The sequence below is a fragment of the Bos taurus genome, chromosome 27 (genome assembly GCF_002263795.3).
Source record: "Bos taurus isolate L1 Dominette 01449 registration number 42190680 breed Hereford chromosome 27, ARS-UCD2.0, whole genome shotgun sequence".
Classification (NCBI taxonomy): Eukaryota; Metazoa; Chordata; class Mammalia; order Artiodactyla; family Bovidae; genus Bos; species Bos taurus.
In genome coordinates this window covers 72,744-86,032 of record NC_037354.1, presented here as the reverse complement: position 1 = coordinate 86,032, position 13,289 = coordinate 72,744, and the positions used below count along the sequence as shown (strand labels likewise).

The 13,289-nt window shown below is 39.8% G+C and overlaps 1 protein-coding gene across 1 annotated transcript in view; it reads right to left on the bottom strand.

Annotated features, from left to right (window-relative positions):
- LOC100848264 (frizzled-3) overlaps positions 1 to 12,523 on the bottom strand; it is a 41,262-nt gene extending 28,739 nt beyond the window's left edge. The window contains 4 exon segments of the mRNA XM_059882314.1: positions 11,696 to 11,874; positions 11,877 to 11,948; positions 11,951 to 12,346; positions 12,349 to 12,523. Coding sequence (XP_059738297.1) covers positions 11,696 to 11,874; positions 11,877 to 11,948; positions 11,951 to 12,346; positions 12,349 to 12,499 — 798 coding nt within the window. The 5' untranslated portion in view covers positions 12,500 to 12,523.
- Positions 12,524 to 13,289: the final 766 nt, after the last annotated feature.

Genomic DNA, 13,289 nt, shown 5'->3' with positions numbered 1-13,289 from the left:
GGGAGGCAGCCAGTTGTGGTCTGTCCAGTGCTCTGCTCTTACTCACGCAGCCATCCCAAGGCTGAGATCCCCGGGAGAACAAGAAACCCACATTCCACCTCAGGACAACAGACACAGCCGCCGTCACTCACTCTGCGGACATCCCGCTGCAGTTTCCTGTTCACGTCCTCGGACTTCAGGAAGTCCTTCCTGGCTGTGTCCAGGTCCTCCTCCAGCTCTGTCACGTGGGCAGAGAGGGCTGCCAGGCGCTCCTTCATCTGGCTCTACTCCCATGACTGCCTCTCTATGATTTCCTGGAGCTTGATCACCTTAGCCAGGTCTTCCTCATGGCTTAGAGAACTGTTGGAGGGTCGCTAAGGGGGAAAGGAAACCTTACACAGCCTGGTTTTGGGAGGGAGGGAACACAGTACCTCCCAGCAATCGGTGAGGTCAAAACTGCCTTCTGTGCTCTGGGAGCTCACAGGACCCTCACGGCCACTCAGACCTACATGGTGCATCGGTGAGAGGTCCCAACACCCCTGCATAAAATGGATGGTAAGACGAGAACCCGACAGAGAGCGAGACCAAGTACTTGCCTTTCCATTGGCGCTTGGCATGTTTTCTTGCTCGTGATGTACATCAAGCACCCTGTCCATTAGTATTTTTCCCTGGTTATTCTCCTCTGTAAGAATCATCTGCTAAAACCAAAAAATTGAATCACAGTAAAGAAGTAAAGACAGCAAAACTCCACCTGGAAAAACTCAACTCTAAACTGAAAACACAACATAAAAAGAAAATACATGGTGATGCTATCCATCCCGAATACCACCAGGTGATCAGAGTCAGAATTTGTCTTCTTCTGGACAAAGGGGTACTTAAGAGATCCTGCAGCTCTGAGCCACAAGTCTAGTTTCAGTTCAGTTCAGTTCAGTTGTTCAGTCATGTGTGACTCTTTGCAACCCCATGAATCACAGCACACCAGGCCTCCCTGTCCATCACCAACTCCCGGAGTTCACTCAGACTCACGTCCATCAAGTCAGTGATGCCATCCAGCCATCTCATCCTCTGTCGTCCCCTTCTCCTCCTGCCCCCAATCCCTCCCAGCATCAGAGTCTTTTCCAATGAGTCAACTCTTCGCATGAGGTGGCCAAAGTACTGGAATTTCAACTTTAGCATCATTCCTTCCAAAGAAATCCCAGGGCTGATCTCCTTCAGAATGGACTGGTTGGATCTCCTTGCAGTCCAAGGGACTCTCAAGAGTCTTCTCCAACACCACACTTCAAAAGCATCAATTCTTCGGCGCTCAGCCTTCTTCACAGTCCAACTCTCACACCATACATGATCACAGGAAAAACCATAGCCTTGACTAGACGAACCTTTGTTGGCAAAGTAATGTCTCTGCTTTTCAATATGCTATCTAGGTTGGTCATAACTTTCCTTCCAAGGAGTAAGCGTCTTTTAATTTCATGGCTGCAGTCACCATCTGTAGTGATTTTGGAGCCCAGAAAAATAAAGTCTGACACTGTTTCCACTGTTTCCCCATCTATTTCCCATGAAGTGGTGGGACTGGATGCCATGATCTTCGTTTTCTGAATGTTCAGCTTTAAGCCAACTTTTTCACTCTCCACTTTCACTTTCATCAAGAGGCTTTTGAGTTCCTCTTCACTTTCTGCCATAAGGGTGGTGTCATCTGCATATCTGAGGTTATTGATATTTCTCCCGGCAATCTTGATTCCAGCTTGTGTTTCTTCCAGTCCAGTGTTTCTCATGACGTACTCTGCATATAAGTTAAATAAACAGGGTGACAATATACAGCCTTGACGAACTCCTTTTCCTATTTGGAACCAGTCTGTTGTTCCATGTCCAGTTCTAACTGTTGCTTCCTGACCTGCATACAAATTTCTCAAGAGGCAGATCAGGTGGTCTGGTATTCCCATCTCTTTCAGAATTTTCCACAGTTTATTGTGATCCACACAGTCAAAGGCTTTAGCTGCAATCCAAGATTTCAAACAAAAGGGAAGCCCAGTGAGGGAGCTGGAGACTGAGAGGGCCGCTCCTTCCCTCGGGGCATCTGAGCAAAGCCAACTCTGCGAAGAAAAGGCAGGAAAAAGTCAAGCAGAGGGGGCTGGCTAACACAGCTCTAGAGGGTTCCTTGGGCTGTGGAGACAAAAAATCGAGCGCAGGCCTGATGAGTCAGTCCAGATGTCAGAAAACGTACCCAACACTCTGCCCAAACCGGCTGAGCGCTGAGCATCAGTCACCTCGTGGTGCTCAGGAGACAGACGGTGGGCTTCAGGACCTGCCGAGAATGGGGGGCCCTGGAAGGCACCCCCGGCTTCCAGAGCGAGACGCCGGAAAGCTCCCTGGTGTCGGGGAAGAAGGTGAGACTGAGCTCACAAGGACCCCCCAGCCTCAAGTCCCTCAGGCCCTGAGTGAACAGATAGCTCTGTCCCCACTGGAGATCTGCGTCTGAGGAAACGCTGGAGAAGGCAGCATCACTCAGAACCTCTAGGGTTTTCCAAACATAGTGTCCAACATGCAACCTAAAAAGCAAAAGAGGGTGTAACAACAAACAGGACCAAGAGAAAAAGAACTGAACCAGATGCAGAGGTATCAGATGTATATCAGCGTATCAGAGGTATGCTACAGGTATCAGATGCAAACGTCACCTGTTCAAAAATATACTTGACAAAGGGAAAAATTTCTGAGAATCAAAACTGACTCTAGAACTTTACAATAACAGTGACTGAATTTAAGAACTCAGTCTGTGGGCTTAACATGAGATTGGATGCAGCTGAAGAGAGGATCAGTGAACTGAAGGATGGATTGGTTAAAACATATATATAAGAGGGAAAAAGTATAGAATATATTAAAGGAGCCTGTTGTTAAACTACATTGTTAAAAACTATAAATGGGGACCCTCATGGTGGAGAAAAGACAGAAAGGGGAATAAGAAATGCCTCCAGGGGTTGAAACTAAAGAGCCTCTTAATGAAAGTGAAAGGGGAGAGTGAAAAAGTGGCATAAAACTCAACATTCAAAAAATGAAGATCATGGCATCCGGCCCCATCACTTCATGGCAAATAAATGGGAAAACAGTGGAAACAGTGACAGACTTTATTTTCTTGGGCTCCAAAATTACTGCAGATGGTGAAATTAAAAGATGCTTGCTTCTTGGAAGGAAACCTATGACAAACCTAGACAGCATATTAAAAAGCAGAGACATTACTCTGCCAACAAAGGTTCATTTAGTCAAAGCTATGGTTTTTCCAGTAGTCATGTATGGATGTGAGAGTTGGCCCATGAAGAAGGGAGAACACCAAAGAATCAATGCTTCTAAACTGGGGAGTTGGAGAAGACTCTTGAGAGCCCCATGGACTACTAGGAGATCCAATCAGTCAATCCTAATGCAAATCAGTCCTGAATATTCATTGGAAAGACTGATGCTGAAGCTCCAATACTTTGGCCACCTGATGCGAAGAACTGACTCATTGGTAAAGAACCTGATGATGGGGAAGACTGAAGGCAGGAGGGGAAGGGGACGACAGAGGACGAGCTGGTTGGATGGCATCACCGACTCAGTGGACATGAGCTTGAGCAAGCTCCGGGAGTTGGTGATGGACAGGGAAGCCTGGCGTGCTGCAGTCCATGGGGTTGCAACGGGTCAGACACGGAGCGACTGAACTGACTGACAGGGACAGTGCCAAGAGTTGGTTCAAGAATCAGACCATTGAGTCAAAAATGAAAACCACACATTGGTTTCAGCAGCTCTGCGGGTGCCTAAGGCAAGAAGAAAATGTTCAAGTGCTCAGAGGGAAAAAGGTGTGGCTTTTAATGGCACAATACTGAGAGCTGACTTTCCAAGAACAAGGAAATCAGAAGATAATGGACTGGCATCTGTAAAATGCTGAAAAACAAATAACCACCAACCTGGAATTCTATACCCAACACAAACACTCTTCAAAAGGGAAAGCAAAATAGAGACTTTTAGGGCAAATGGAAATGAGACAACTTATCACCCACAGACATGAACTAAAAAAAATATTAAGGCAGTGCTTTGGGAAAAAGAAAAGTAGTCTCTGACGGAAATATAAAAAACAAGTCAAGACCAACAATGAGGTAACTTTGAGGATAAATCTTAACTCTACAAAACAATGATGTTAACGCCAAAAATATATCAAACAATTTAAAGTATAACAGTGACAAGGTGGAAACAGTCTTGTCGGGGAGGCAGTAAAAGTACTAAGTTAGACTTGAATGTAAAACACACGCTGTGTCTGCGAATGTGCACCCAACAACCTGACAGAGGAGCACAGAACTAGAGAAACACTTCATACTTCTAAAAGAAGGCAAGAGCAAAGAACACAGACTAGGTAGGACAAACAGAAATCACACAGCAACATGGTGTCTACACACTGAAATATCAACATTATAAACAGAGCCAATACTGTCATTAAAAGATAAAGTGTCCAACTGATTAAAATGAAAACTATATACTATTCATAGAGGTATATGTTAAGATGGAAGGTATTTTAGACAGGTGAAAGTAAAAGATATCCAGGCCAACAAGGACAGAAAACTGACATGGCAAATATCACTGTCAAATAGTGTCTAAAGAAAGAAGCATTACTAGCGATAAAAAGGAGCATCTCATACTGATACAAGTTCAGTCTAGCAAGAAGATGAGGATTCTAAACTTGAATGTACCTAATAACATAACCTCAAAATATCAATATATAAAAACTGACAGAAATAGAAAAGGAGTAACAGCCAAGTTCATAATCCCAGTGGGAGACGTTAAAGACACATCTCTCGTGGAACTGGGCCCCCTGGTATGTAGTCACCTGCAGCCATGAAGTACCTGAAATGTGGCTGGCTCTACAATGAGATGCGCTGCAAGCCTGAAACACACACTGGATTTTAAAGACTTAGCATGAAAAAAAGAACGTGAAATATTTCATTAGGTTTTATCATGTTGATTACACACTGAAATGATAATATTTGGGGTGTGTTAAAATAAAATATATTACAGGTAATTTCACCTACTTCTGCCTTTACTCAACGTGGCTACCGGAATCTGAATTACATGAGTGACAAACCTGATGTAACTGATACACACGGAACACTGCATTCCCACTGATACATATTATTTTCAAGAGCCCAAGGAACATATAACAAAAAGAATATATATTGGGCCATTAGGAAAGCTCAAATTATTTCAAAGGACTGAAATAATGCAGGGTATACTTAGGGATTGCAATGGGCTGACAGTTTATGGGCCCTCAAACTTCACCCCGCACGTGGTGATGATCCTAGGAGGCAGGCACTCTGGGAGAGGTCAGGCCAGGAAGGAATGGGCTCCCGTGCTGCGAGGACAGGGAGAAGCAGCAGGCAGTCTAGGAACCAGGAAACAGGCCTCACCAGACGTGGCACCTGCTGGTGATCTTGGGACTCCCCAGCCTCCAGGCCTACAAGAAACAACTTTCTGTTCTTTACCAGCTAGTCTACGGGATTTATAACAGTAGCCCAAAAAGACAAAGACAGGGTTCTTTGATAGTGAAGGACAGGGAAGACTGGCGTGCTGCAGTTCATGCGTCACAAAGAGTCCAACATGACTTATCAAATGATCACCTCCACCACCACCACCTGATCTGAAACGGAACTCATCCCTTAGGCTATTTAGTCTGTTTAGCACAGGCCAAAATGACTTGTATATTTTATTTCTCCAAAAGTGCCCCTTGATAGCATTTTACAGCCTGTACATAATAATATGAATACTTAGAAGCCCCTAAATAAACAGAAGTAAATACTTTAAAAGAAAAAAAAAAAACAAAAAACAAAAAACTAAGTACCTGGAAAATTACTGTTATTTAAATAATACATAAGATGAAACATATTCTAGGAATAAACTTTACTGATTTTAAACTGTAAAATAAACATTATTCTGAAAACTCAAGCTATATTTCACGACCAACTCTTTTCAGGCATTAAATATTACTTTCTCAAGAATTATTTAACACACATTTTTTAAAAAGTGTTCTTGCAAAAAATAGTTGGTGTAAAGCATTTTAAAATCCAAGCAGTGAATTCCTGTTTTCAGCAAGGACATTCATTTTAAATATTTTAAAATACTTTACATAAGCCCACTTTTCTTCAAATCAGGGACTGAAATACATGCAATTTACTTTAAACCCAACTGGGTATCTGGAAACAATGTGATCAACTACCTGAAACATTTTTCAAATGTTTGAAAGTTTCATTAATATGAGGAATGACTACAAAGAAACCGCACTGATATTCAAGTGAACATATATTCAAATATTACATTTTCCAAGACACCTGAGGAGGCTACCTCAAGGATAACATCATTGCTTAATACATTTTAAAAACCTCTCATTAGAAATTATCATCAAAAGTTGACAAGCATTCTTTTAGGCATGCTCAGTAACAGTAAATCTTACTCAGTTATGTATGGATATCACTTCAATAGGAATTCAATAGCTCTAGTGCTCAGTTTACAAGTCTGTATAAAATTCCTCTGAAGTAAAATCCTGAATGAAAACTAATATTAAAATTCTAGTGTTTGAGTTTCATTAATATGAGGTACCCAGAGCAGTCAAATTCATAGAGAAATAAAGTAGAACAATGTTTGCCAAAGGCCAGGAGACAGGGAGGAATGGAGAACTGCAGAATTTCAGTTTGGAAAGATGAAACTTCTCTCTTTACTTCAAAGATACCATGACAGAGGATTTTTACAAGATGAAATACTGACTCTTTCAAAGAGCAGACAGTCCCTGCTGCTGCTGCTGCTAAGTTGCTTCAGTTGTGTCTGACTCTGTGCGACCCCAGAGACGGCAGCACACCAGGCTCCCCCGTCCCTGGGATTCTCCAGGCAAGAACACGGGAGTGGGTTGCCATTTCCTTCTCCAATGCATGAAAGTGAAAAGTGAAAGTGAAGTTGCTCAGTCAGTGACCGACTCTTAGTGACTCCATGGACTGCAGCCTACCAGGCTGCCGGGGTCCAGCCCCAGCTGATCCAGGGTATTCAAAGGAGAGACGGCCTAGGCGACTATTTATATGCTAATTAGAGATATAAAGAATAATAGAATGAGGATAGCTCAGTAGGAAAATTCAGTGGAGAAAAGAGGCTGAGTAGCTTGGTTTACGCGGGAGACCAACAAAACTTCAAGACAAGAAGTTTGCACCACTTACGTAGGCCGAAGGCGCCCTCTTGAATAGCGGAAAGTGCCTCACCCTAGACACCTTCTCGAGTGGGTCTTAGAAGCCCAGGCATAATTAGTAAGCATGGTGGGTTCCGAGCTCCAGATGGAGACTTCAGCCAGAATGTGAAAAGAATGACATGGGGAGACCAAGCGCTGGTGAGCAAGGCCCGTAGCTTTATTTTCAACAGGGGCTTATATACCCTAAGTTACACATAGAGGATAATAGGGGATGCAAAGTCAGCAGTCTTTGATTCTTATCAAAATCCAGGGTTTCTTTCCTGCAAATTTATCGTATACAAATGGTTTAGGTGATTTACATCATCTTCTGGCCAGAAGGCATACTAACATTTTATGACTCTTGACAAGGACTTATCAACAAAGACTTATTTTCTCTAAGAGTAATTATTTTAAGGTTTGGCGCCATCTTCCAAAGATAAAATTGCATTCCTATAGGGTGGATGTGTAATGGGTTTACAACAAAGGAAAGAATTTATTACCTTAAGGGTCTAAAGTTACTAACACCAAGGCCACTACTTATTTTTTCTACATACCCACTATTAATTAATACACATTCAAGGATACAATTCAGGGGATGTGAAAACTTGGCAACAAGCATTGACTCATCAATGAAATCCTTTACTAGTCTTATTCTGACAGTTTCTAATTCTCTGAGAGGCTCTAAGCTATTTGAATATCTTAAGCTTCCCGTGCCTCTCAAGGCTGGGAGACTGTAAACAATCGTATGCATAGCTGTAGGAGTCCGGGTAAACTTGTCAGGCGAGCTAGAGAGCCATCTGAGGGGTTTGGATTTAAACACTCCTAATTGCCCAGGAACTTTATTAATTGGAGCTGTAAGTTAACTCTTTGACAGAGAGAGCGAGATGGTGGTGGGGGACAGCCCCCAGTAAAGTCAGAGGTGAGAGCACAAAGCAATAAAGTAGGCAGACTCTGGTTTTTTGGGGGAAGATACTCGAGAATATCTGGGGAGACTCCCGAGGCTCGATCCCGCCTTTGCGTATGCCGAGCCTCCTTCCTCATGACCTTTGTCACGAGTGGAATGCCTCACCGGCTCCCGGCACCAGGCTCCTCCATCCATGGGACCTTCCAGGCAAGAGCACTGGAGTGGGGTGCCACTGCCTTCTCCGAGACAGTCCCTATTCATTGTAAAAACTGTTTCAAAGAACACGAGGAAAAGACCTCACTTTATGAAGTTATTACATCCTTGACACCAAAAAGGAAAAATACGTGGCAAGAAAAGAAAAACTATTAATATCACAGTCTATATCTCTCATGAGTATAGACACAAAAATCTTAAATAAAACATAAGAACTGGAATGTGAGATATGAACTTGGCCTTGCCTGCAGCAACAGGATTTCTACAAAGAATACATAAGAGAATTTACACACAATTAGAGCTAGCAGAAGAGTTCAGAGGGATGCTCAATATAAGGTCAATATATAAAAATCAGTGGCATTCTTGTAGACCAGCAATAACCAACTGAAAAATGTAACAGAGAAAAGATCTCATTCACAATTGAAACAAACACTGTAAAGTACCTAGGAACAAATTAATGAATACATACATAAAGAAACAAAAAGATACTAAAACTCAGTATCACAAAGATAGAAATTTTCCCTGGATTCATTTAAAACCTAAAACAATTTCAACAAAATACAAACTGTTTCTCATGAAGAAATTATTCTAAAATTCAAACAGAAGAGTGCCAGAAACAGTTAAAATAATTTTGAAGAAGCATAAGGTAGAGGAAATGTGGGATTGAAACAAGGTTGTTCAAACAGAGCAGTAAATAAGACAGCCTAAAAATGGAACTTGTATATTACAGCAATGCATTACTATTCAGATGGTCTATTTGATAAATGGTGCAAAAAGCACCATTCATATGAAAAACTAAAATTGTTACTCATAACATAGATAAAAATGAGTTTCGAGAGATTAGAGCCATGAATTTAAAAATCAAATTTAAAAAACTGCTGGAAAAAAACGGCAGACCATTTTTATGATTTTTAGAGGTAGGGAGGCATTTCTTAAAACACAAAAGGCAACGAAAACACAAAGTGAAAAGATAAGCTAGAGAGCAGGATGTCTGCAATGCAAGTAACTGACGAAGAATTAAAACAAGAATAACAACAAAAGGCAAATAACCTGACAGAGCGGAAGACAAAGGCAACAAACAGGCAAATCACACAAGAGAAACTCCAAACAGCCAGTAAACATATGAAAACACCGAGGCACAAGGGAAATAAAAGTAAACATCAAGACAGGCTTGAGATATTGTTTCAAAGGTTGACAAAAACTTAAAAGCCTGAGAACACCAAGATGGGGAGAAATGGGGAATTCCAACTCTATACTGACAGTGTAAATTAAAATAACCACTTGAGTTGAAGATGCCTATATGTTAAAATGCCATGACTACACTTTTGGGTATACACCCCATGAACATTCTTGGTCATGTACAAGGAAGGTAGGTATTACAACAGTAAAACACTTGGAACTCTATGTCCATCAGCAAAATAATGAGTAAATGAATTAAAGTATATTTGTCCATTAAATCTCTCTACTGCAGTTAAAATGAACAAGTTAGTGGTACACATACTGTCGTGTATATTCTCAATAACTTAAACATGGCATTTGCTAAAGTTTGGTACTGAATGGTTTAAAAAAAAGTTTATGTATGTATGTCTGTGTGTAAATAACAGTTAACAGCAGCAACAAAAAATGAAAAAATGAGTAACAGAACATTCGAGCACTTATTATACAGAAGGCACTCTTCTAACTGCATGTAGATGCCTAAAAACAGTCCTAGGAGACAGATTCTACTACTATTTCTATCTAACATGATTACTCTTTTATTACTATGAGATTCTATTACTCATTCTACAGATGAGGAATTGAAGTGGAAAGAGGTGAAGTTGATCTAAAGCTATAAAACTAGTAAATAATTAGAGTGAGATATGAAGCCAGGATTCCTGACCCAGACTTTATACCTTAATAACTACGTTAGTTATTATACCATTTTCTATTCTTTTTAAGATGTTGGAAATCCAACATTATTTCTGTAAGTTGGAAATAAAAAACACTTATAGAACCTATAACTTTAAAGAAATGAATACATGCACAGGTTTTTATATAGCTCAAACTGGTTCTAAAGATGCTAAAAGATTTTAGGAATGTTTTGAAAATAGTGGCATCCCAACTACTCTAATTTACTAATTTACATGTTTGAGGTCTGGTATTTTTCAGATCATTATTTCAGAGCCAAACATTATTTTTTTTTTATAGTCCTAAGATAATATATATTTGGAATCGTAGAAACCTTACATGGTGAAGCACATGATGTAATTCAATCATCTCTTTCTCATTAGAGGCAAAATTTGATTACATAGCTTCAGGACTGAAAACTCAGCTTCAGGACTGAAAACTCATATTAAGAGTTTTTAATAAGCAATTCTATCAAGAAATGTAATAAAATTTCAATTATTCATTTTTTCTGGTCTCTCAATTATAGGTTGGTTTTTTAAAAGCCAGTAGCTAATATTTATAATATTATATATAACTTATAATAATTAAAATGTAATTTTGTGTAGAATTATTTATACCACAAAATAAAAAAGGAAGTGGCATTTTCAGTCATCAAGTATTTACGAGAATTGACTATGTGCTAATTACACACTCCTTGTTTCCAGTAAAATTGGAACGTTTCTTAAAAATGTCTTTTCTTCTCAATCTACACATTCCCATTCTCAATGCCATCATCTACTAACCTATAGAACATGCTTTGAAAAAATATGAAAAAGATGTTCTTGCATTTAAAGAGTTCAGTATTAGGGGAAAGAGACAAGTAAACAGAAGTTATCTATAATGCATAAGTACTTTAATGAAGTGAGCAAGTCACTTAACATTTCTAAGCCTCAAATGAGATAGATGTTTAAGAACTCTAAATTACAGAGGGAACTTGAATAAACCATCTCTAAAGTCCTCTCTAGATCTAAAATTCTATGATTATCTGATCTCTTTAAATTAAAAGGTAAATCACAAAATATTCAGTATGCAAAAAAGAAAAACTAACACCAACTAAAAGATGAAACTGTTTGTACAAATGCATTCTAATTTTTTTCAAAACTGTTAAAACTCCCGTTCTAAGTATCAGTAAAATTTCCACAGACACTGTCTTTTAATCAACATCTTCCCCTCAAACCTGCAGACTTCTAAGTAATCCACAAGCAACTATTTTGTGATAACAGAAGTAAAGTGCTTTTAAGCTCATGGCTTGGACTCACGAAAGTCATCTTTTAAAAGGAAGATGTTAACAGAAACGTGTGTGTGACATTCTTACTACAATAAATTTGTTCATTAACTTCACTTCAAAATTTTAATGTTCAGGTTTTTCATGAAGAGTTAAAAAAATAAAAACAGCTAAGATTAGCTCTTTTCACTGTTAAATATTTTGAAATTTAGAACAAGGTTTCCCTTACCTGATATGGACATGGAATGTGATATTCTCTGCAGCGTTCTTGTATCCACGTTGCTTCCCAGATGCCGTGGTAAGCTTACTCATAAAAGTAGCATCCAATTACAACCATGAGTGGTACGAGATACAGAGTGCTGAAAACACCAATCTGGATCATAAACTTCACCAGTTTATCCTGGTTCTCGGAATCTCAACTCGCATTCTAAATATAATGCCGGCTAAAAGGAGTGAAACCCCAACTACCACATACAGGCAGAGGGTGCAAGAAAAAAATAACTCAAGGCATCAACATCGTAGAGGCCAACAAATCACATGCCACTGATAGTGTCACCTTCAATTTTATTCATCGCTAAAAGGATGATGGTCAGCGTTCCAGGGATGCCCCATGCACTGGCATGAAACAGCAAGAATTTCTTCTCAATAGCTTCACTACCCCACTTTGGCACAGCTGCCAAGAACCACGTGATGGTAAGAATCACCCATCAAATGCTGTAAAAAAAAAAATAGAGTATCATAAGGAGCATGATACAGGCTTTATGAGATCCTTGGGTCACTGTGGAAGCCTGATACTGTGCAGAGCTGGACGCACTGCAGGCGACTCGGTCCTCAAGCAAAAACCCAATAAAGAAAATTAATGACTGCATCATGTAGCAGTGGCATAAATTATAATGGGTCTTTCAGGATAACAGAATCTTATCACATCAATCAAAAAAGTTAAAAAAGTAAACAACGTGGCAGAGAGGCAAATGACTGAAATCAATCCTATGAAATACAGAGCAAATGAAAGCTCTTCTCTCCTAAAGTACATATTTGGACAAGGAGGTGAACAATCACGCACTTGCAAAAAGTAACAGCCAAGATCAGGATCAATTTTCAACTCTCGGGGACACCAAAAGCCATAGTCCCTCTGCACTGCCACTGAGGCTCCTTCAGAAGGATCGCCAGCTAAATTCAGGTCCACCAGCCGAGGATACAGCTCACCACAATCTGGAAACCTAAAAACACAAGACAAGAATCATTTACTTATTGGGAACCTAATGATTTGGATTTTTACATTTAGCAGTTGTGGCTTATTTATGCTTATGTCCTTGGAGAACATTATGATATGTCGAAGAAATAATGCAAATATCCTGCTTGTGGGTCATACAATGAGATATTGCACAGTTGGCAAAAAAACAAAAAATGTATACTTAATTTTGTTTTGGCTTCAAAGATATTACTCTTTATTAAAACAGGCACAGCCATTAATAGAGTAATTAATACTATTTATTTAGGACACAGAGTTTACAGTAAGATTTCAAACTATAAATAAGTATATATAAAACATACATAAATAAAAAGCTCCAGTAGAATAGTAGCTAAAAGTTTTTTTTTAACGTTTAATTACAAGATAGTCCTCAATTTACCCTAGACTCAAATAGAACTTTCTTTAAAATAAGAGGTAAAAATCTTCCCTAGAACAAGATGGCAGAGGAGTCGGTGGACATGGGGTACATCTCTCTCCAAGGATACATCAGGAATACACCTTTAGAGACAGAAGTGCATGCAGAACAGCAGCTAACGGCAGACAAGAGTACCTGACCAGTGGAAAAGAATAT